The sequence below is a fragment of the Falco peregrinus genome, chromosome 8, assembly GCF_023634155.1.
Source record: "Falco peregrinus isolate bFalPer1 chromosome 8, bFalPer1.pri, whole genome shotgun sequence".
Taxonomy (NCBI): Eukaryota; Metazoa; Chordata; class Aves; order Falconiformes; family Falconidae; genus Falco; species Falco peregrinus.
Genome location: NC_073728.1, coordinates 53,717,714 through 53,740,866, shown reverse-complemented (window position 1 = coordinate 53,740,866; position 23,153 = coordinate 53,717,714). Strand labels below are relative to the sequence as shown.

At 62.5% G+C, this 23,153-nt stretch overlaps 1 protein-coding gene and 1 long non-coding RNA gene across 2 annotated transcripts; one reads left to right on the top strand and one right to left on the bottom strand.

The window, feature by feature from the left end:
• Positions 1-68: 68 nt before the first annotated feature.
• Positions 69-2,554, bottom strand: IL17B (interleukin 17B). Its single transcript, XM_055812183.1, has 3 exons — positions 2,534-2,554; positions 1,267-1,550; positions 69-1,108 (listed from the first exon to the last, which is right to left on the bottom strand). The coding sequence occupies exons 1-3, from the start codon at positions 2,552-2,554 to the stop codon at positions 784-786; spliced, it is 630 nt and encodes a 209-aa protein (XP_055668158.1). The 3' UTR covers positions 69-783.
• A 9,490-nt stretch (positions 2,555-12,044) lies between these two features.
• LOC129785075 (uncharacterized) lies at positions 12,045-21,335 on the top strand. Its single transcript, XR_008748597.1, has 2 exons — positions 12,045-12,231; positions 20,538-21,335. It is a non-coding gene; the product is annotated as an uncharacterized LOC129785075 (long non-coding RNA).
• Positions 21,336-23,153: the final 1,818 nt, after the last annotated feature.

Sequence of the window (23,153 nt, the reverse complement as noted above, 5' to 3'; positions counted from 1 at the left end):
AGGGATGGGTGTGCGGGGTGGGGTCTTGCAGGTCCTGGCTTGCAGGAGTAGTGCCTGTTGCCAGGTGCTCTCTGTTTCCAGGGGTGTCTGGAGCTCCCTGAGCCTGGGACTTGGCTGTGTTTTGGGGGGCAGAAGAGACTTGCTGGGAGAAGGCTGGGCAGCACCCACCCCGGGGCAACCAGGGCCGGAGGGGCAGCATGATGAGCCAAGGCAGGGGGCGGCTCAGACGGCGGCCAGCAATGCACTTTATTGAAGACCTCAGAAGTTGCCCAAACCACCACTTGGCCCATTCACTGGGCTGCCTGACCTGCTGCAGAGGATCTTGTAGGTAGGCTGGGGAGGACTGGGAAGGACCAGGGGCTCCCAGGGCTGTTGCACCGATGAAGTGAACATGGACAAATGGGGACTTCGGGGAGGGAGGAGGCTTGATCCTGCCCAGCCTGACTCTCTCCCCCAGCCCACCCTGCTGAGCTCCTCCCTGGAGGTGAGGGGGCTCGGGGTGGTGCCTCACTGCGAGGCCAGCTATGGCACCACGTAGCTGGGTGACTTGCAGGGGCTGCCCCCACACTGGGTGTCTCCGGAGTGGCTGCTTGGGCTGAAGCTGTGGATAGGAGTCTGCAGGAGCATTTTCGGGGAGCTCTTGGGGGTGGCCATCATCTTGTTAGGGGCTCTTCTCACCCTGATGCTCCAGGTGGCCCTCTCCCAGGGGGCTGGGCAAGCTCAGGAAGCAAGAGCAAGCTGGTTAGATGCCTGTGAGCATCTGCAGGGGTTAGCCTTGCAGCCTTAGAAGATGCAGGTGCAGCCCACAGCAATGGTCTCCATGACCATCTGGTACTTCTTGGGACAATTCTTCTTCCCGGAGGGCTTGTGCCCCGCTTCACCTGGCGCCTGGCAGAGCAGCCGGCGGACAGGTAACCGGCTGTAGATGGGAATGCTGGCCATGGTGCGGTCCTCCTGCATCGTGAAGGGGTTGATGCAGCCAGTGCAGAGGCATCGGGCTTCAGGGATATCTGCTGGGATCCGTGTTGCATCATGGTTTATGCTGGAGGAGAGAGAAGGTGAGACAAGGCTGGAGAGACAGCGAGATGGGGAGCAGTGGGCGGCTGAGGATGGGCAGGGCAATGCCTTTGCAGAGTGAAATGGGGTACTGCATTGCATTGCACTCCCAAGTAGCCTCTGCAGCCCCATGATGCTGGAACTGCGGCCACCATGGTGCTTGCTGGCACAGAGCCACCATGCACGTCCCCAAGGTCCCTGCCCCAAACTCACCTGTAGGTCCAGGGGGACAAGCTCCTCCGGTTGGACCTCCAAAGCCTCAAGTTGACCTGGCACTTGGTGTCACCTGGCTCAGAGCTGTTCCTCAGCTGGCGTACCATGTCCTGGATGCTGCGCTCATAGTCTGCCATGGTGGTATAGGGGTCGTCTGGGGCCCAAGCGAGGGCAGGGGTGGCCGTGGGGGGCCGTGCCAGGCCCCTTCTCCTGCCCTTTGCTGCCTTGCTTTGGTCCTTTGCTTCAGGGACCAGGACGATGGTGAAGATGCAGAGGAGAAGCTGAGGAGGAAGGAGAATGGTACATGACTATCTGGCCCACAGGGCTGGCGTCAAGGGGAGCTCTCCCACCTCCCGTGGGTCACCAGGTGACAACAGGACAGCATTGACTTTGAGATGGCACATGCAACACCCAAAGGGCAACACTGGCCTGCAAGTGAGACCCGTGGGAGCACAAGGGCAGTTAGCGGGGATGGTGGGCACATGGTTGTGGTGAGCCCCTAGCCCAAGCCCTAGCTGATGTGTGTGGCTGCAAAGCCCCTTCCCCTGGTCGCAGCTGGCAATTTGCGTTGCCCAAAGCGCCCCTGCCCATGCTGCTGGGGCTGTGCCCGGTCCCTTCCCTACCCACCCCCAGGCACAGTGTGCTGGGAGGGATGGGCACACCCTCAGCTCAGGCTGTACCTGGGCAGCCTCTGGTTTAAAAGGCGCTTTAGAGATGAGACAGTCAAGAATGGGATCTTTATCCGAACCCTCCTCTCCCTCCCTCTGTGCTCCAAGGACGGTAAGAGAGAAAAGATGCTTTTTCCTTTCCTTTTCCCTCTGGCCCCGCAGGGCTGAGCTCGCATGTGCTGACACCCGGCAGGCTGCCCAGCAGTGAACAAAGTTGCTTTCTGTAGTGCTGTTCCCTGCTATTTGTGTCCCTGCAGCCGGCCGCAGGCAGCCCCGCACCCTGCCCGCCATCCCACAGCCCTGCCTGCCATCCCGCAGCCCTTCCCATGGTGTGCCGTGCCCAGCGGCAGGGACTGCTCGGCCAGGGCTGTTTTCCCCCTCCGGTGCCGGACTCTCCGATCCGACTGTCGTGGCTTTGCTCTCCGAGGCTGTTGCATCCTCACCGTGCCAGGCGTGGGAGCGATGGGCCTGGCAGGACACAACATGCATCTCCACAGCAAACAAACCCAGGTAGCCACCCGTAAACAAGCATGCAAATAATTATATTAAAGAAAGAAAATGAGGAGCGAGCCCTGAGCCGCCGTGCAGTCACCTACCAGGTTTGGAGCCCGCTCCATCTCCACAGAGCAGCTGCCGGCTGCCGTCCTGCAGTGTGGCTGGCACCAACGAGCCAGGGAGCTAAAAAGGGAAAGCCCCAGCCCCGGCTCCACTCGGCCGGAGGTGTGTCCGGTCCCCGAGGTGCCAGGGAGCCTCGGCGCTGGCAGGGCAGGGGGCCAGCGTGGTCTGGGACTTGGCCACCCGCCGCCTCCCCGGGCACTGGCTCCACCTGTGGCTCTGGCAGTGGCTGTGGTGGGTTTCCCCCTAGACCGGGCAGCCCAGAGGGGCTTGCTGGGCAATAGCCTTCCTGGGGAGGGGGTTTGGGCTCTGGTGGTGCCACCAGCATGGTCACAGCCCTGCCTGGGTCAGGAAGGATATGGCTGCTGGGCTGGGGGAGCAGGGGCGTGCAGAACGACTAGGGGTGGGCTGTGTCGGGCACTGCCAGCAAGGTGTGCGGGTAGCCTGGGGCTGTCCTGCTGTCCCTGTGGGGACAGCTGAGAACCTGCCGTCATCTGTGTGCCACCACTAGCTCTGCTGTCCCCAGGAGCCACCAGACCCTTCTGCCCAGTGGTGAGTCGATGGCACCCATCACTTCCTGCACTCCTGGTCTGTCTGTCCACAAACCCTGCCCCTCCTGCTGTCCTTAACCTGTCCCCGACCCCTGGCCGTGGGGACACACCAGCTCTGCTCACAGCTGGCCTAGGGGCTGAGCCCCAGAGCTGCAGGGTTGCGGGGGTTACTGGTGGGGTGCTGCCCCCAGCCATGCCCTGCTGCTTCCCAGCGGTGCGGGAAACTGAGGCACGGGGGTGCCGGCTGTGATGCCCCGTCCCGGGGGCCGGGGAGAAGGGGCCTCTCCCGGGAGGGGGCTGGGCGTGGGCCGGGGCCGCAGCAGCCCGGCAGTGCAGCTCCCCCAGCCCTGGGCTGTCCCTGTCCCCGTGGCCAGGCAGCCGCTGTGCCACACGATGGTGCTGTCCTCCACTCAACCGCACCGCCAGCGCTCCGTCCTTCCCCTCTCCACCCCCCCCTCCGCAAACCTCCCTCCCGGCATCCTTCCATCCCTCCCAGCATCCCCCCATCCCTCCTCCCCTCCATCCATCCCTCCCGGCATCCCCCCTGTCCCTCCTCCCCTCCATCCATCCCTCCCGGCATCCCCCCTGTCCCTCCTCCCCTCCATCCATCCCTCCCGGCATCCCCCCTGTCCCTCCTCCCCTCCATCCATCCCTCCCGGCATCCCCCCTGTCCCTCCTCCCCCCCATCCATCCCTCCCGGCATCCCCCCTGTCCCTCCTCCCCCCCATCCATCCCTCCCGGCATCCCCCCTGTCCCTCCTCCCCCCCATCCATCCCTCCCGGCATCCCCCCCTGTCCCTCCTCCCCTCCATCCATCCCCCCATCCCTCCTCCCCCGCCCCAGCCACCCGCGGAGCGTGGGTGCCCGGTGCCGCTCCCCCCGGGCACCACGGTCTGCCCTGCTCCTTTCGAGGGGCCCTTTACGTCGTTGGGGGCTGCTGCTCCCCGAGGCCAGGCAGATCTGGGGGGCTGCTCCACCTCTTTGGTGTTTTCTGCCTCCCCCTCCCCTCCCCGATCCCTCCCCAGCTTTTGTGGCAGCACTCGATGCTGAGCTCCCCTCTGCCTCTCTGTATGTCCCCAGCAGCTGAAGGCCCTTGTACTTTGTAGGGAGGTGGGAAATTTCTACCACCTTTTCCCAGTCCACGAACTGGGCCTCTAGAAAACCCTGCAAACGGGGTAAAATTCACTGTGCCCCCAGCCGACACAGCCCCTTGCCTCCTCCCAGCCCCCCAGCCCAGGATGCAGCAGGGAGCACAGCCTGGCTGCTCCCACCCGCGGGGGAGCCCCAGCCCACACTAACAGCCTAGGGCAGCCCCAGCACAGCATTTCGGGGCTTTTGCCACCCCCCTGGGGTGAGGTCTGATGCCACGCACAAGAGCACAGCATGTCCCTTTTGTTGTCACCTCGGGGGCTTGGCAGAAGGGACCTGGCTATAGCAGGGGCACTGCAGCCACCTGCTTTTGCTGCACTGGGCATTGCGGCAGCACTTGGCCCTCTACCACCAGCCTTTTCTGGGGTGCCGAGACAGCCCCTGCCTGCACCCCAGTGATTTCACCCCCTGCTCCGTGATGCCCCAGGAAGGGCCGGTGAGCAGGCCCGGGGCACCCAGTGGGTGCTGGCAGCCTGTGTGCGCCGTGGCCGCCTGCGTTGTGTCAGCGCTCGGCAATGCTGTTTACACATGAGAGAGGCTCAGAGGCATCTGCGCCGGCAGCCAATTACCCAGTTTTGATCTTTTTTGGTGAAAAGGAAACCAGGGCTTTTCAGACATGGCCAAATTTGATAAGCTGGGGGAGGCAGGGGCGGGCAGCTTTTCCCCACCGGCTTCGCATGTGGGAAGGGACCAGTGTGCGCAGGCGGCTGGGTCACAGCCAGCCCCTGCCTCCCGGCTGGGACAGGGCACTAGTGGGCTCCGTGTGCCTGTGCTGGCTGTGGTGTGGCCCTGGTGGGAGTGGGGTGTGCTGGGGTCAGCCCTGTGGGGGAGGCGAGGGAGCGGGTGGCCGGGAAAGGCTGGGAACCTCCACCATCGTCGCCTGGCAGTGGGTTACCTGGAGAGGAGCGGGGATGTGCTTTCAGGTTTTGTTGTACATGTTCATCCTTGCTACCTCCCCACCACATTGCCCCACTGCCACGGGAAAACTGGGTGGAAGCAGAGCCTGGAGAGTGGGAACAGGCCCCCAGACAGGGCAGGAGGGGCTGTGAAGATAGGTTCTACCTGTCCTGAGTAAAGCTGGGCATGTATTTCCCAGGGTAACCCATGGAACCCACTGCCTGCCCCCAGCTGTGCCTAAGCTGCCAGGATGAGGATGCAGGGTGGCCATGCCGTGCTTGATGGGAGGGATGCACTGGCCAGGGAGCATGGGGCAGAGCATGTGGCAGCAGGTAAAGAAATGGGGGGAATCAGACCACAGTTACCATGTTGACAGAAAAGAGTTTTTTTGCCTTTTTTCACAAGCAGGAATGTCCCACCAGGGCAGGAGCTGCTGGCGTGGGGTCTGCGGTCCCCACCACCCACTGTGGGTGATGGGCAGCATCACTGCTGCTGCCCGGCTGCAGGGCATGGCCACTTCTCTGGGCATCAGGCTGATCCTGAGCCCGGATCCCCTATGGGGCTTGTGATGCCCCAGCCCACCTGAGCACACACACACCCGTGGGCTAGGCGGCGGGGGGGGGGGGGGGGGGCGCGGCTGCTGGGAGGCTCCAGCACAGCCGCAGCACCTCCTATCTCTGCGTGAGCAACATTTTCCACTCATCAAGTGTCAGTGTGCTCTGGTGAGCTGGCCTGGCCAGAGCCAGCCCAGCACTGCAGTGGGGAGGAGGGCAGGGGCCAGGGCCCCCCATGCTCCCCCACCGCCCCCCGGCAGGTAGCGCCCGGCCGTGCTGGCAGCACGATGCTCACATCCATATTTGCACAAAGGCCCGCTCAGCGCGTGAGCGGCTCCAGAGACGCCCAGGCCAAAAAGGCTTATTTTAAGCTTGCGGGAAAAAGAACATTGTTTGGTGGGAATTAAAAATCCCCGTTCTCAAAAAAGGGAAAAACAAAAAGTGCTTAATTCTGCCGGCTCCTGCACTTGCATAAACAGAGCCACAGCCCAGCTGGCGAGGGCGGGCCGGAATTCATGGCTGGCATTGAGCAGGGTGGGTGCCCTTCCCTGGGCAGCTGCCCTGGGACAGGGACTGTCCCCTTCTGCACCCCCATGACGCTGATGCTGTCCCCACAGTCCCACCCTGGCAGGAAGGCTTTTCCCGTGGGGGGAAGGGGCATTGCCTGATGTGGATGCTGCAGCCACAGAGCCACCCTTAGGTGCTGGGGTGCCACAGGCAGGCGGGGTGACCGTGGCAGCCACACAAGGGACTGGATGAGCTATCGGCAGCCTGGGGTTTCGCTGCGCCTGGGTTCTGCATCAAAGGACAGAATTATTTATATAGCCCTAATCCAGCTGTCTCGGCGGCCCTTCTGCCTCCTCAGGCGGGGAGCTGGGTGATGCTCCGGGCTGTCTGCGGATCATGCCCTTTGGATCACATGCGTGAGATAACAGCCAGGCCTTGGCGTCGGGAGGCAGAGCTGTGCAGGGTTGTCCTTTGGGGCTGGGGGCCGCCGGACCAGCAGCACCCCAGCCTGCCCACCCCCAGGCAGGAGGCTCACGGAGAGCCAAAGGCATTGGGAGAGCAGCTGCTGGCAGCGCTGGGACAGTGGGGTGGGAGGGAGGGTGCGTGTCCAGCACATCCTGCTGTGGCCCCTTCGGCACATTCATCAGCCGCCCAGCGTTTACAGCACGTCACTGGTTACATGATCCAGACGTGCAGGTTCCTCCTGCCCCGCTCCTCTCCTGCCTTTTGTTTTCTTTTGCTTTCTGCTCCTGGAGACAGAGCACCTGATGGAAAAAGCCTGCTCTCCTGCTCCCTGTGCTGGAAACACATGCTTCCTTCCGCCCCTGCCCGGCACAGCGCCCGGTGCGGTGCAGGCGGCAGCCCCACAGCTCCCTGCTCCTGCTGCCTGCACCACGTCTGGCTCACCCTGTGGCAGCAGTGGGGGGGGGCTGGAAGGGCCAGTTCGAGGCCACAGCAGGGACAGAGCCTGGTTCCAGTGGGACCCCTCTGGGTGCTCTGCATGGGGCAGCTGCCCCAGCTCCCCATAGGTCAGAGCAGGGGAGAGCCACGTTCTCCAGGCAGGGAGGCTGCAGGGACAGCTGAGGCACTACCCAGGCACAGGTCCTATCAGCTTGGCAAGCCCGATGGGGCCCTAGTCCCTCCATGTCCCCTGTGCTTGCCCTCCTGCCTTCCCCAGACGTTTGGTTCCTGCCTGTACTGGTTGTGCCCCACTGCCCACCAGCACAGAGCACGGGCTGGCAGTGCTGGCCTTCCAAATAACTTGTGTTGCTTCCCTCTGCCCCCTAAGACAGCCAACATGGGGGTTGGACACCAACCCCTGAGCGCTTTGGAGGGGTGACTGCATTTCATGCCAGATTGCAAAGGTGCGACACGGTCCTGCCAGGATGCCTTCTGCATCCCAGCTCCTGGCCATAGGATAGGCTGGCTCTCCAGCCCCGTGTGGGGCACACGGAGCAGCCCAGAGCCATTCCTGCTGCTCTTCCTGCAGGGCCACAGGGCTGGAAGGAGCTCGCAGGGATGTGCTTCTAGGCCAGTGATGTCCTCTGGGTCTGTGAGGAGAAAGTCTCTTATTTTTAGGGCTTAGGGTGGTTTTTGCGTGTGAGGGGGCATTCAAGTTCCCAGCTTCCCAGGGCAAGGCGGAGGTAAATTGAAAGCTCAGCGGTGGCACTGACGTCTGCCCTGGTGGGTCATGCTGAAGTCAAACCTCTCCTCCCTGCAGCCCTGGGCACGGGGCCACTGCAGCACATGAAAGAGCCCCTGAACTCCCGGGGAGCCATCTCCAGGTGAGAACCGGTGGTTTGAAGTCAGGCCAGAAAGTCTCTTGCCTTGGTCCCCATCCCCTGGCCCTATGTGCTGCTGTTTTAGCAGTCGGTCGGTACAGGGAAGGGATTTACCGAAGCAGCACGGGCCGGTCCTGAAGGTCACCTTCAGAGCTGCTCCAGCCCCGCTCACCCATTAATCATGCCCCTGCAATGGAGGCGGCACGTGCGTGGGGCCAGGGAGGCAGGGGCTGCCTGCTCTCGGGTGTAACAACATACAGGCTGAGGAACACCCGCCTGCCCCCCAGCCACCCCTTTGATGTCAGGCAGCAGACAAAAAAAAAAAAGCTGTAAATGTGATGTGTTTGGATGTTAGCGGGGCTTGTGGGAGAGGGGTTTCTCTTACTGCTCCCTGGGCTCTCTTATTCCCGGGAAGGTGGGAGCAGCCCCGAAAAGCCAGCCTGGGGGCTCCCCCTCCATCAGAGCCCCATGGCATCCCATGGGCTGGGAGCAGGGCTGTCGCAGCCACGTGGGACAAGCTGGGCCCTCACACCCAGCCAAGGGGGCTGGAGGTTGACAGGAGGTGGGAAAAAAATCGCTTTTGTGGATACTGAAACTGACTCTGCCACGAGGAGGGATCACTGGGTAGCATCTTAATGAAGGAGTAACAAAAACCCGCGCCAAGGAATCCTGCTTTGCCCCAAATGTTTTTCTTATGGAGTTGTAATAAGACAAGAGTTGTAAAGATAGTAACCTCCTAAACATTACCTTATTAAGGCTTCTCAGAAACCACAGGGCACGACCCCTCTGGGTCATGGAACAAGAGAGCAGCATCCAGCGAACAAACAGAGGCTAACGTTACATTTTTCACTTCATTTAAGAAACCTGGTTTCTAATTATAGGGTTTGTTTAATGGCAGCAGTTAGTTGTGCTTCACTCAAAGCCAGCCCACTGAGAGCAGGGGCTGCATGGCCATGTGGGGGGGACAGGGGACGGAGGGTGGCAGGGGACAGGAGATGCCAGCTCCATGCGGGATCCTGGGGACACTGCTGGGCTCCCAGGGCACGGCACGGGGATGAGCTCGGTACCCACGGGCACGGGGTGCCCAGCACAGTGAGGGGTTTGGGGGTCGGAGGCAGCGTGGGAGGGCTCAGGGCCCAGGGAAGAGCACCGGTGTGTCCTGGGGACGTGCCACACGTGCTGTCCCAGCTCTGTGCTGTGCACCAAGGCTTAACTGCAGTGGAGGGAGGGGGATGTCCCTGCTGTGGGGCAGCGTGGGCAGGGCTGTGCTCTGTGCCGTTCCCTTCACACGTCCAGCCTAGCCCGGGCTTGGCCCCATGCCCCCGTGGCTGCAGGCAGACCCACGGGACGGGCTGCTCAAGGCTCGTCCTGCCGCAGGGCTACTGGATCTCTGTGTGTGCAGGGACTGAAACAAGCAGTGAAACAAGCAGGGTTTTTTTAATTTTCCCCCAGTCTGCTGCCAGCAGCCCCAGGGAAGTCCTTTGTATTCCTGGCCAGGTACCTCGATGGTGGCTCTTGCTCCTTGGAGGACACCAGCTGCCTTTCTCCTCCAGGTCTGGGCACGCTGCCAGCAGGTTTAGGCACTGCCACTCCAGTCCCTGCTCTCCTGCAGACGCTGAGCGTCCCCCAGGGCTGTGCTAGCAGCTGCTTTCCCATGTCTTGTCCTCAGCTCCACCAGGCAGAGCTGGCCTGCCAACCCTGCGCTTCCCATTGCAGAACAGGGAGCAGGGCTGAGCACATGGTGGTTCCTACGTTTACCTGGTTTGTGATGGCCAGGCCATGGTGTTCATTGCTGCAGGGTGCCTGGGGTGGAGCGAGATGCGAGTGTGTGCATCTGAGAGTGTGCGTGTGTAGTGGTGCAAAAAGCACAGCCTGCTTCCTTGTTTCTCCTTTACTGCAGCTGGCAGGGCAGCAACCTGCTGGACAACCCGTCCCCTCCCTGGGCTGAACCTTGTTGCTGGTACAACTCCTCCATGCTGGTTTTACTCCCCACTGTCCCCATCTTGCATCTCGGGGCACTGTCCCCAGAGCCAGCTGGCGTGGCTGGATGCTCCACAGAAGCCTGGCCAGCCGCTGCCTCTCCTTCTGGCCTCTTTAACACCCAAAAAGAATAGCCCACACTTTCTCTTTCTAGCAGTGGGTGTTTCTCCAGCAGCTGAGCAAAGCCATCCCAGCCGGTTCAGAGCTAGCTTTGCCAGCTTGCTTTCTTCCACCTCCCCCAGATGAGCTGGACAACTCTGAGCACCCAACTCCCTGCCAGCTGCAGGCAGCAGCGTGGCCTTTCCATCCCTGACCCTCCCGAGATGCCTGCAGCCATCCAGAGCTGTGCCAGGCTGGCGGCTGCCCCATTTGCATGGGCAAGGGGCTAATGGGGGGAGGGGGCTGATGGCCGTCCACAGCGTTGGTATGGGAGGGGTGTCCCAGGGGGAAACACAGAGGTGCTGCAGGGACATTCGGCTCCTGTAGCAGGGGCTTCAGTGCTGAGGTGGTGCATAAGTCTGGGGGAGCAGGAGGGATGCCAAGCACTCCACACTGCTCCTGTACAAAGCCTGGCATGATCGCAGAGGCACCCTGGTCCTGGGTTTGGGCTGTCCCCAGCTCCCAGGCTCGGTTGTCTGGGGATGGCAGGACACCTCTCCTTCCATGGCTTCTCTGGGATGTGCTGCTGGTGGAAGTCCTGCCCCACCAGACTCTTACTCTACGTTTGTCCCCACTGAGGCTAAAGCCATGCATGCATGTCCCTAGGCACCAGAAGCGCTCTGCTGCTGCTGCTGCTGTGCCTGTGTGTGGCTCAGCATCGAGCTCATTCCCACAAGCCAGGGGACTGCTCAGGGCATGAGACCCCAGAGACCAGCCCTTTGCTCGCCGGAGGGAGTGACACCACCTTGGAAAACCCAGAGGAGAAGCTGCTGGTGACCCCAGTTGCTCCTCCATTCTCTCTCCGTTACCGCTTGCTGCAGAGGACCCCGCAGCAGCTGCTTCCTCCTCCTTTGCTGCTGCTTCAGTGCCCAGGGGCAGCCCAGCCCAGCCCTGCCAGCCCGGGGGGATCGCAGCAGGGCAGCAGTGCCAGGAGCAGAGGTGACCCCCTTCCTTGCCATGCCGGGGCTGACGGCCAGCGCCAGAGGATGAAGGTGCTTCACTGCTGGGTGTTTCCCTCCCAATCTGCCACCCGGCTGCTCATTAACGGCCCCAGCTGGAGGCCATACATGGACTCATGGTCCACTCAGGGCTGGGAGGGGCTGGGGCCAGCACAGCCCTGTTGTGATGGAGCTCCCACACCAGCTAAAACCCAGGGAAAGGTGCCACGTGCATCCAGCCCTGCAGCCCCGGCCTCGCCACCGTCCCATGGAGGTCCCAGTCCCACCGGCACTCGGGGATCTCACCCTGTGCACACAGCAGCCCAGCGAGAGCCCCACGGCCGCTGAAACGCCTTTTTTCCCAGGCCAGATGGAGTTTTTCAAAGTAATGGGAATCACAAGCCACCTCCAGCCGGGCCAGGGAGCATCTCCGCTTCCTTCCCCCCGCCGGCGGGAGCAGACGCCAGCACCACCCCCGCTCCCCAGCCCCATGGCCAGCCTGCCCTGCCGGACCCCCACCTCATCGGCGGTGGGATGCGCATCCCCCCTGTGCGCGGTCCCGGGGCCGGGAGGAAGTCCGTTATTGCAAACAACTTTCTCCAGGCGGGATGGCCTGGGTTCCCAGGCGCGTCGCTGGCAGTCGGCGCAGCCCTGGCCGCTCTCCTCCCCACCCCACCCCCCCCGCTCCCCCCAGCCCTCCTTCCCTCGCTCCCCCTCTCTGACTTAATGACTTCCACATGGGCCTCTGGCATCCTGAGCCAAGCCTCCCAGCATTGTCTGAAATCTCCAAATTTAGAAGAAATATGAAAATTGTCAAGCGGCCCTTCCTTAGGGGGTAAAAGCAACACTCGGCTGCGCTGCGGCGGGTCGCGGCGTCGGGGCCACGTGAGGCACCCCAGCCAATGGATCCCCTCGGCGCCCCTGACAGCGGTGCCCATCGCAGCCTGGCCTCCTCCTGCAGCTCATATAAGGTAAAAAGAAAAAGGTTTTCCAGCTTCTGAGCAGCCTGGAAGGAGTTTTTCGCCGAGGGCTCCCATGCCAGCCACTTAAAAAACCCTGGCTGGCAGCGCTGGGGTCCCAGTAGCGGGTTATAATGTGCCGGGAGGAGGTGGCGGGCATGTGCCCACGTTCCTGCAGTGCCCCGCCGCAGGTGTGGGGCAGCAGGTAAGTGCCCGTGGGTGACGGGAGCGGGTGGGTGGGCATGCTGTGTGCATGGGGCAGCTGGCTGCTTGGGGCAGCGGGGACGCTTGGTGCTGAGACCCCCCCAGCAGTGGGAGTATGCCTGTGCTGCCCGATGCCTGCCCCGGGCATGGGCAGGGACAGGGAGGCAGGGGAAAGCACAGGGCTCCTCCAGCATCCCCCTCTGGCAGCCACAGGACGCTCAGCCCAGCCGGCTTTGGGGAGGTGGGAAGGGGTACCCCCCACCCCAGGTGCACGGATGCTGTGCCTGAGGAGGGAGGAAGGCAAGTGGAGCATGGCCACTGGATGCCAGCAGGGAAAGCCACTGGGCATGGAGCTGGCTAGGAGTGGCCTGAGCTGCCTCGGGGCCAGGCGGTCCTGAGCAAAGAGGTTCCCCAAAATCTGTGTCTACAGCTCCATCCTGAGAGGGGCTTGGTGGGGCTCACCCAGCTTCTCGGAGGCGGGGAAGGGCCCTCCTGGGGCTGGGGGAGGAATTGGTTTTTGTTCTGTGTACGTCTAGGATGGAAAAAATGGGAAGCCAGAGGCGAGCCTGGGCAGGCGGGCTCCCCGTGCAGCAGGGGCCATGGGCCGCTCGCTCGGCTCCTCTGGCCGGCCGTGCTGCTGCCACTTTTTGAGGATAACAGGCTGGGGAGGGGATGGAGCCAGGGCTGGAGGTTTGCAGGGTGCTGAAGTCACCCTACCCAGTGCACTTGCACTAACCAAGAGCACCCCACAGCCCGCAGCTATTGGGACCCCAGTGCCAACCCAGCCTGTGCTTCTGCCTCGCTCTGCCCCCTGGCCACAGCACCCCTGGTGTGCTCCCAGCCACGGGCATTTCCCTGGCTCTGTTGCTTACTGGGTGAATGGTTGCTGCACCCTCGAACCCCCGGGGTTGCAGCAGAGTGTGGTGACCCTGTGGGAGCCAGCGGCTGAGCCCTGGCCCAGGCACCGGGCTGGTGGGGAGAGTGCAGGGCATGCAGTAGGCGATGGCGGGGCTGCCGGCCCCATACAGCGTGAGGGGATGGGGATGGCTTGTTCATAGTCAGCCTTCAGCCTAGGCCTTGCAAAGGCTCCCCCAGGCTCTCTGGGTCGTGCCTCCCCCCTGCCCATCCCTTGCAGGTTGCAGTGCTGCCTTTGCCTGGGTTATGGCTGGCTCCACGTGTCCCTCCACTCCCAGGGCACCAGCAGAGCCTGTCCCCTCCCAGCAGGTCACCTGGGGACACCATGCCCTGCAGGCATGTGGCAGCAAGCTGCCATGTCCCACTGCCTCCTTCCTCTGCTGGGCGGTTCTCACCACCACAGGGACAACCACCAGCTGTCACTTGGGTCCAGCACAAGGACAGCGGGTCTGGCTGGGGCATAATGCCATCCCTGGGCATACAAGCTCCTGTATGGCCTGTATGTCCCTTTGCAAAGGGATGGTGACAGTAACCAGGGCATGTAATCTCTCAGGGCAGCTGTGGCCACCATAATCCCAGCCAGTCTGCCTCCATCCCGCTGTGCCTCAAGGGCTTCCCACTGTCACTGGCTGCTCCCAAGGAAGTCGCAGCATCTCGGCACTGAGCTGCTGCACACGGGGATGAGGAGCCACCAATGCGACATGGCATGTGTCCCCATCCCAGTGTGGTGTCCCTGGCACAGGGCTATCCTGCCAGCGCCTGCCCCAGCTCCCCAGCCTCCGTGCACCGGCCAGGGTGCCCTGCTGAAGGGCAGTGCCATTGCCTCGCTGCCATCAGCTGATGGGAGAGGAGTTAATTTCCAACAAACACAGGCAGATGCCTCCACCAAAGATTTCCCAAGCAGTTATCAGCAGGAATTCGGGGAAGGCTGTGTCTAGACAGGCTGCAGCTCTGGGTGGCTGCTGGATAGAGTGGCATTTCCCTCCATGCCTGTCAAGAGGCAGTCTGGAGATGATTAAGAGCTTTTTTTTTCTTCTTTTTTGTTCTTGGTCTCCTTTTCTATCCAAGAACAGCCTTGTTCCTGATCAGGCTTTTCCAAGGCTTGTTCCTCCACACCCCCAGCAAAACCGGCCTTTGCTCATCTCCGGCATCCCGCTGCTCCTCCTCTCCTGGTGCTGAGCTGGGGAAAGGCAGTGCCCAGGGCCGGGCAGTGCAGCCTGCCTCATGGCGAACAGGGCCACGATGAGCCATACCATCAGCCCGCGGCACAGTGAGAGCTCCTGCCGCATCCAGCAGACTGCAGGCACTGCACTCAGCCCGTCCCCGCCGTGCCTTGGCGAAGATGATGGGCAGTGGCATGGCACAGGCATCCTGCAGGCAGGGGCACAGGCAGTGCAGGGGGCTGAGGGCTGGGCTGGGACCCCAGCGTGCTCCCTGGGGCCGCCCCAGTGCTTTAACCTGTGTGGGGCAGAAGCAGCGAAAGCTTTTTCTTCATGAGTTAAGATGGAATCGAGCGGCAAGCAGTGAGGCAACAGGCTGGAAATCTGAGCTGTGGAGCCATTTCACCATCCTTTGACCTTGGCCGGGAGTACACAGAGAAGGCAAGCGGAGCAGCTCCTGCGCGGGGGGAGGCTCCAGCTCGGGGGGATAAAGCCCAACACATGTCCTTGTGGCTGGAGGCCAGCAGATGCTGGGGGGCACTGCACTGCTCCTGAACCCCGAAACCCTCTGCCTGCCCAGGCCCACGTACATTCATAGGGCTCATCTCAGCCCTGCCCCCATGCCTGGCTCTGCCTTCCCCGGGCCACGGGGACATGCCACCTGCCCCACTCTGGGGATGTCCTGGGAAGCCGAGGCAGTGCCTATTTGCCAGCAGCACCTGCCAGCTGGGCACAGGGAGAGGGCAGGGGACTAGGCCTCCTCTTCTTCCTCCTCTACCAGCCACCGAGGGGGTCACTGGCTGGGGGGTCCCAGTGCTCCCCCAGCCCCTCAGGGTGCCCTTTGGCTCAGAGCAGGGACAGCAGGTGCAGGGCCAGGCTCACCTGGCATGGTCACAGAGTCAAGGGGCAGAGGCTGGACTCAGACCCCCTGCAGAGCCAGGGACATGGTCACCTGGGGGGAGCCAGGCTTTTCTGTCCCACACCCCAGCGATGCCAGCCTGGGCAGGGAAAGGGACTGGTGGGTGATCTGGGCTTGCCCCAGGGACGGACAGGGACCAAAATTTGGCAGCAGCCAAATCCCCACTGTGCACTCAGCAGGAACCAGCAGAGCTGAGCAAGGAGCTGATGTGGCCATGCGAGGCTGTGGCGGCACCGTCCTGGGGCAGGGAGAGCCAGCAGCATCAGGGCAAAGCTGGCCTCTGCAGGGCAGCACAGAGGGAGCCCACTGTGGTGCTGGTGCAGCGGGGCCAGGCTCCAGCACCTGGGCTACAGCTGCTGCGAGCAAGCATCTTCCCACTGCTGGGTTGAGGTGAGGTACGAAGCTGCTTGGTGCTGGTAGACAAGCTGGGGATGGTCACGCTGCCTGTGGGGCTGGGGAGAGGGCTCCTGGAGGAGGAACCTGTGCCCACATTAGGTGAATGCTGTGTGTGGCTGTCAGCTAGGCGGGTGAACAGACACATGTTGGGCTGAGCGAGTGGCGGCCAGCCTGCCCAGGCTCTGTTTGATGTGAGACATCAAAGCAGGAGATGCTGAGCACCAATGCCTTCCCTGTCCCGCTGTCACCGAGGTAGGGAAGCATGGTGCTGTGCAGTGCTGGAGCCACAGGAGATGGTCAGCATGCCGGGAGGCAGCACGCTGGTGGGGCTGCCCCGGGCACAGCCAGCCCTGCAGGGCACCAGACAGCTCCAGACATCAGGCAGTGCCGCCGGTCCTGGCCATCTGCTCCCCATGGATCTTGGGGGATTCAGCCCTCGCTAAGGCTGGCTTGGGATGGGGGTGCGACAGTGCTGTTAAGCTCCTTCCCCAACAGCTGCAGGGAAGCGGAACACGCTGGCAATGCTGGAGGCTTCCCACCCCAGGGCAGCAGGGTCTGTGTATGCCGGCTGGTGATGTGCATGTAGCCAGGTCTTCATCTTGAGACCGCTGGGAGGGAGCACGTTTCCCCTGCTCTGCAGGGACAGCCCTGTCATGGTGGGCAACACAGGGCCGCGAGGTGGATGGCACTGCCTCTCCTTGGGCTGAGCTCGGCTGAGAGATGGACAAGCAGCTTCCCTTAGACGAGGCACAGCAGTAGACAGGGCCTGGGGATGGGGCTGTGGGACCCACCATGCTGCACATGGGAAAGATGCTTCCATGGTGGCCAACAGGTCACCCTGGCACTTGCTGTGGGACTGACTCGCTGGTCACTGGTACGTAGGGCAACTTCTCTTTTTTCCAGCCTGGCCTTCTTACCTGGGATCCCTCCTCAAAGATTTGCCTTTCTTTTTTTTTCCCCTCCCTTTTCAACCTTGTTTCTTAAATTTCGTTTTTATTATTTCCCACCTCCAGCCCCACCATGCCTGAGCAGGGGAGCTGCACCGCTCGCCCCATGCACTGCGTGCCCCCCTGGCCAGCCTTGCCAGAGGGTCTGCCGGCACAGGGGAGCCTGGCTCCATGGGCACTGCAGGGAAACAGCGCCTGAGTATCAGTCTTGATGTAACTTTTGTGCTCTATCTTTTTCCACATCTCATCTCCTGCTTGCTGGGAGCTCGACCCATTTAGGGCATTTTCTTTTAGTGTCTTTGGCTGGGCGGGCAGCAAGCAGGGCTGGGAAAGCTGGGGCCTGCGGGGGAAGTGAATTACTAACTGGGCTTCTCTGATGTCCAGACGATGCTGTACACATAGCCCCACTCCCCCTCTCCCTTGCTGGAGCAGAGATAAGATGATAAAGCCTGGATAAGTCGCCAAGAGCACTGGAAGCTTAATGAGCTCCAGCCACACCACAGCTGTGCTTCCACGAGAGGAGAGGGAGCCTCGCTGCTCCCTGCCTGCTCCAGCTCCAGGTTCTTTGGTGGCCCTGCATGAGCTCCTGCATGCCCGCCATGCCAAGGAGCATCCCCCTCGGCCAGCTTCTCTGGTCAGCTCCGGCTGGAAGCCATGCCAGCGCAGGGTGAGGAGCAGAGCCCAGGGAGCAAGGAGGATGCTGGAGCAGCCGCCCCGCACTGCTTGGGAACAGTGTCCATGGGGAGCTCTCCCCACTGCGCTCTAGGTTCCCACCAGCCCTTCCCAGCAAGGGCTGGAGGCCGGTGACGTGATGGCCTGTCCCCACTGGGACTTCACCCCTGCACCACTTCCTCCGGCCCGGGAATGTGACGTGTAAACAGAGCAGGAGAGCTGGTGCCGGCACCGCTCCCACGCTCCGTCTGCCCCGGGGCCAGCAGCGGGGACACCAGGCATTAGCCCTCCCTGCAGGCTCCTGGTGCCCCCCGCACACCTTCCAGCAGTGGGCTGGGGAGGGGGCCAGCGCTGTGCTGCCCTGTGGAGGTGGGGGCAGCTCCTGGGGGACACCAGCTAAAGATGGGGAGATGGTGGTCAGTGGGCTGGGGGCAGCGGGGAAGGGCTGAGACATGGGAAAGGCAATGACCGACCTGCTGTGTGCCTTGGCTCTTCGTTAGCCATGCTTCTTCCAGCCAGGAACCCCCTTCCTGCTGCTCCCGCCCCTCCGGAGGCTCTTTCTCGCCTCCCAGCCAGGCTCTGGTGTTGCTGGAGGGTTTCATCCCTCTGCCGCAGCGGCGGGCACCTGTAGCTTTGCAGGAACCAGTGGTTCTGCGCGGTGGCACAGTACTGGGCACACTGGTGGCGAGGCAAGGACAGGGGTCCCTGTCTTGGGGTGAGAGGGACATGGCGGCTTGCATTTGTAGCCCAAAGGTGGCAGAGGCCTCGTCTGTCCCTGGGGTCCCTCCTGCCACCGCCACCATGCCACACCGCCACCATGCCACCGCCCTGTCCATCAGGGTGCGGAGGAGCCTGGCTCTCCGCAGAGACACCGATTTAGGCCATTTCTTCCTCCCCCCGGCACCAGGAGAGGGGCTGCCCGCCGGGGAGGAAGGAGCACAAACCAGATGCTCTCTCCCTTCTGCACCCATACCCTGCTCTCAGCCCCCCAAACCTGCTCCGTTGTTCTTGGCATTATAATTTATCCCAGCAAAACCCAGCGAGAAGGAGCAGCATCCCCCTGGGCCCCCTTGGCTCGCCCCCAGCATGGGAGATGGGGGCCGCTCGGTCTCCAAATCTGCCTTTTTGACCATAAAAGGGCAGGCACGCGGCCCGCCGGGGGATGGGAAAGGGAAGGCAGAGCTATTTATAGCTGAGCATCAGGACCTCAGCCTGAACCCGGGGTTAATCAGCCTGCGACCAGATTAGGATCTCCCTTGGCCCCTCCATTTTCTCATAAACCTTTGATTTAATACCAGCGCTGGTGAGGGAGGGAAGAGAGGAGGCACCTCTCCTCCATGGAGGCCACCATGATCTGGTGGGGGACGGGATGGAGATGTTGGGGATGGGATGGAGATGCTGGGAGAGCTGGAAGGCCCCGGTGGAAAGGAGCGTTGGAGCTGTCCTGCCACCAGCTTGTGCTGCAAAGGCACAGCGAGCAGCATCCCCGTATGATCGCTGCCTGTGAGGGACACCCAACAGCAGAAGGTGCCCTGGGGTCAGTCCCTTACATTTCTAGAGTTGAGTAAGTCCTTCCAGCAAGAGCTCGTTCCCCTCCATCACCCCAGCCCTTGCCACCCACGAAGGGGGAGCTGGGGGGGGTCCTTGGGTAGGTTTTACCTTGCCTGGTGTCACCCAGCAATGAGTCCCTCAGACAGCGGGAGGTGGCATCAGGGCTGCTTGGGGAGCTGATGACCAGAGCTGGATCAAAGCTTGGCTGGGGCAGGGACGGAGCCCCAACAGCTGGTGAAGACCAGGATTTTGGGGGCCAGGAGGAGGGGAAAAGGCACCTGCATGGGGCTGAGCATCACCCAGTGCCTTCTGCCCTCCTCCAGAGAGTGGGGCAGCCCGGAGCCGCTGGCGGCAGAGCCCTCCTGGCCAGGGGTTCAGTCTTCCCTCAAAAGCCCAGGTCTGGCCTCACGGCTGGGGAATGTCAAGGAGAAAACAAATCCCAACTGCTATTAAAAAAGGACATTTCCTGCAGCGGCAGCCTGCCTGGAGAGGGGAAAGGGCGCTGTGTTGTAACCGTGGGGAGGGCCGAGCTCTGACTCAGCCCAGCGCCACGGGGGAGGCAGCTTGTGGCCACCGAGCACTCACTCGCCTGCTCCCATCTTCCCGGCACCCACCGGCGGTGCAGGGTGGGCCAGCAGGGTGGGCCAGCAGGGTGGGCCAGCAGGGCACGCGGCTTGGCAGAGGCGAAGGCTGGAGGTGAGCAGCGGGTGGGAGCAGGGGCAGCGCTGGCGTGACCAAGAGGGTGCTGGGGGGACTGTCCTGGGTGTGCACGCCGTGCCCCAGGCATGCTCTGCAGAGCTTCGGCTGAGGGGTGGGGTGGTGGCTGGTGGTCCCCCCAGTGTCGGCAGGGCCACGAGTCCAGCCGTTATTCTGCTTTCTCCTGAAGCCAGATGGCATGTTCATACCCGATGTGAGCGAGGGGACGAGCAACTTGGGGCTGTAGCTCTCCTCCTGGCAGGCACTGCTCAGGGGACACTGGTGTCCCTAACATGGAGATGCCCCAGCAGCAACATGCATGCTGGGGAGCAGGGAGTGGTGGCCGCATGGCACGCTGGTGGCAGCCTCCTTTCCTCAGGAAACTGGGACAAAACCGAGTGGAGATAAGGGAGGAAGGGCAGGCCCTGCAGCACTGGCTTTTATGCCCCATCTTGGGGACATGTGATGGGGACATCAGGGGAGGATGGGGGTGCCTCCCTTCCCCACAAGACGTCCCCTCGAGGGGCAGGGGCAGGCAAGCCCCAGCAGATGTTTTGCCTCTGACCCGGCAGGATGCGCCGCCCGGCACATTCCTCCAGCCTTTCTTGGTATTTCTTCCCCTCCTGCCACCTCCGCGGGGACAGCAGCTGAAGTCTCCCAGCCCCATGCCATGGGGACAGAGAAAGCTCCATTCCATCTTTTCCCACCAAGGCCAGGATAGTGGCAGGCGAGAACAGGGGCCATCCCCAGGCCCCCCTGAATGCCTGGGGACCTGCTCACCACCACAGGGAGAGGGGAACATGCCCCACACCCTTGGGCTTTGGGCACATACGGCTTCGAGCAATCAAAGGGAAGCCTTTGAGTGGCTATTGTAGCGTTTCTTGCGTACCCAGAGCTGTTAGCATTGATGTCCTCAGTCCCATGGGGTGCTGGGCACCCAAGTGGGCTCCAGAGCAGCTGCCCACGAAGAGACCCAGGAGCTTGTGGCTCCACACCAGTCCACACTTGACTCTGCATCATCACGCTGACTGCCATCCTCTATGTCTTGCAGGCTCAGCCGTGGGAGTCCTTGGGGACATCGAAGCTGCCAAAGGCATGTGATGACTGTACAGACCCAGAAACATGGCCAGCGGCGAGACAGGCAGAGCTGACATGCCGACATGCTGCCAATGCGGACACCGCCACGTGCCCTTTCCCCGGGCACAGGAGGCTGCACGCTGCGGGCAAGCCTGACCCTGTTGCCCCCTGCCCGGCCGTGCAAAGGGGGGCTGACCCCCAGGGGCTGGCTCCCAGGGCATGCTGCGGTGCCGCACGTGGCTCCTTGCTGAAAGCATGGTGACACCTTCCTGGGGGTATGCACGGGGCCAGAGTGCTGCCCAGCAGGGCCAGCAGCAGGGCAGAGGCTTTGCAAAAGCATAGGGTGGCAGGAAGGTCCCTGCAGCACCTCCCCTGGCTCTGGGTCCCTGTGGCTGTTCCCACACTTGGCTGGAGCTCAAGGCTGGCCTGGCCGTGGCTGGTATGGAGATAACCCCGCACTGGCCAAGGCTGCTCCCAAACCTCATTCCTGACTGATGGATGCCACAAGCTTGAGGCTCCATGGGGCTGTTTCCCTCCTTCTTTCCTACCAAGAACCAGGGGCAGCAGACGGGGAGCCTGGCACATTGCATAGGGTGGTTTCTGCTCCGGTTCCCAACTGGGTGCACCCGGCCGGGGGCCGGTGCCGGATGCAGGGGCTCACGCCAGAGACACACCATCTGCTTCTCGTCAGGCTGCTGGGAGCGCCGGGGCCTGGCAGTGGGACGCGGTTGTGATAGATGGTCTGTTTATCACGTTTCAGTTCTGCTCAGGATGTTAGTGTTTGTCTGTGAAAGACATTTTTGGGCTCAGCCACTCCCTCCCATCCTCCCTCTCCTCCTGCTTCCCCCCAGATCCTCACGTGTGGGTCTGGATGGGCTGATACCTGTCCAGACCTGGGGGTGAAGGTCCAGGGTCTTTCCCCCTGCAGCCCCTGATCCTCATCCATGTGAAGGGGGGGCTTAGCCCTGCCACCCTGGGATAGGCTGGTGTCTGAGCTTGGGAAGCTGAGGTGGTGCTGGCCAGCCGCAGGCTCTCCTCTGATGGGGACAGGAACAAGGGTGGGGAGGGACAGCAGGAACTTTTACATGCTCCTCAAACCTCGGGGTGGGAAAGGGACAGAGGGCAGGGAGGGATGCACTGTGTGATACCCTCAGCTCCACACCGTACTGAGGTGTCCTGGCCCTACTGAGTGGAAGTCCTGGGCCCTGGGGGGAGTCCTATTACCCTCACCCTCTCACCCAGCTCCACACCAGCTCTCGGAGAGGTTACACGGATTTGAAGGCAGAACCCCTTCATCTGTCCCTATCCCTCTCTGTCCCTGCAGAGCCGGGGCCAGGCTGAGCTACCAAGCCCAGGTCCGTCCTGCCATCATGTCTGGGCTGGGCATGGGGCATGTGGGCACATGGCTCTGGAGCAGGGGACACCTCTTTGCCTGCGCCCAGGCAGGCAGGCAGACACACAGCCTTGCTGTAGCATGACCCCCAGACGTACATCAGCTGCAGCAAAGGTGACCGCAGGCTCCTCGATGTCTCCCAGCCCAAGGTGCAGTGCTGCATCTCTGGTCAATTGGGAGTCTGAGATGAAGCACTGTAGCTCGGGAAGGGAGGAACTGCACACCCTGGGGACCACTGGGACCCCCCACCTGCTGGGACGAGTGACGCAAGGAGAGCCGAGCCCTGGATACGGGAAAGGGCTCACCCCGAAGCTCCTGATCCCTGCAGACAGCAAGGGGGGAGAGGAGGATGGGGAGGTTTCTCCTTTCAGCAGAGGGGCCCCCATGGCTGCTCGGGACCCCTGGCCTGGCGCTGGGCACCAGCGGGAGGAGTCACACAGAAGTGTGGGAGCCTTGTGTGGTGGGGGGAGCAGCAGGGAAGTGGCAGCAGCACTCCCATCAGCCACACGCGGAGCCCAGCCAGTGGCAAGGATGCGTGAGGCTGGCGGAAAGCCCAGGTCGCCGTGCCCTCAGGGTCCAGTTTTCCCAGGAATCCCTTAGGCACTACGTTGGGGATTCCTGGAAATACTGTTCTTGGGGCCACGGCTTGGCGCCTGGAGACAGCCCATTCCACAGGGAGACACAGCGGGTGGAAGAGCTGGCGACCGAGGTACAGGGCCACTGGGTGGTGTGGGGGGGTGGTTGTGAGTGGGAGGGGGAGCCCCCTGGGTACCCTAAACTTGGGAAGGGGGGCACTCCAGCCCAGGCACCCCGTGCCAGGGGGGTGATGGATGTCCCTGTGGGTCGCTGCTCACTGCAAGAGGATGCAGCTGGCAGGCAGGTAGCCTTGCACTCCTCTCCTGCCCTGCATGTGCCACCTAGCCACCCCGGGGGTCAATAAAGGTCTTGACTCCCAAGTGACTGTCCTGGCTGGTCCTTTGGGGGTGGGAGCCCTACAGCCTGGTGCCAGCACAGTTTGGACACTACAAGAGCTGCCTGTGGAGCACAGCCCCAGGGGGCTGCTCTCTCCCTCCTGCTCCTACTCTTCACATTCCCCCAGCTCCCAGCCCTGCCATGCTCCTGCAAAGGGAACTGATGCACCATCCCTGTCCTGGCTGCTGCTGGGCAGCATAAGCATCCCGGGCAGCGGCTGCCTTG

What these genes read in the sequence shown, in the direction of transcription:
- IL17B (XM_055812183.1), bottom strand. Translation starts at nt 2,554, where the DNA reads ATGGAGCGGGCTCCAAACCTG. An exon ending in TGGAGCGGGCTCCAAACCTG is followed by an intron (nt 1,551 to 2,533) that starts GTAGGTGACTGC and finishes CTTCCTCCTCAG; the next exon opens with CTTCTCCTCTGCATCTTCAC. An exon ending in TCCCCCTGGACCTACAGGTG is followed by an intron (nt 1,109 to 1,266) that starts AGTTTGGGGCAG and finishes GCCCTGCCCATC; the next exon opens with CTCAGCCGCCCACTGCTCCC.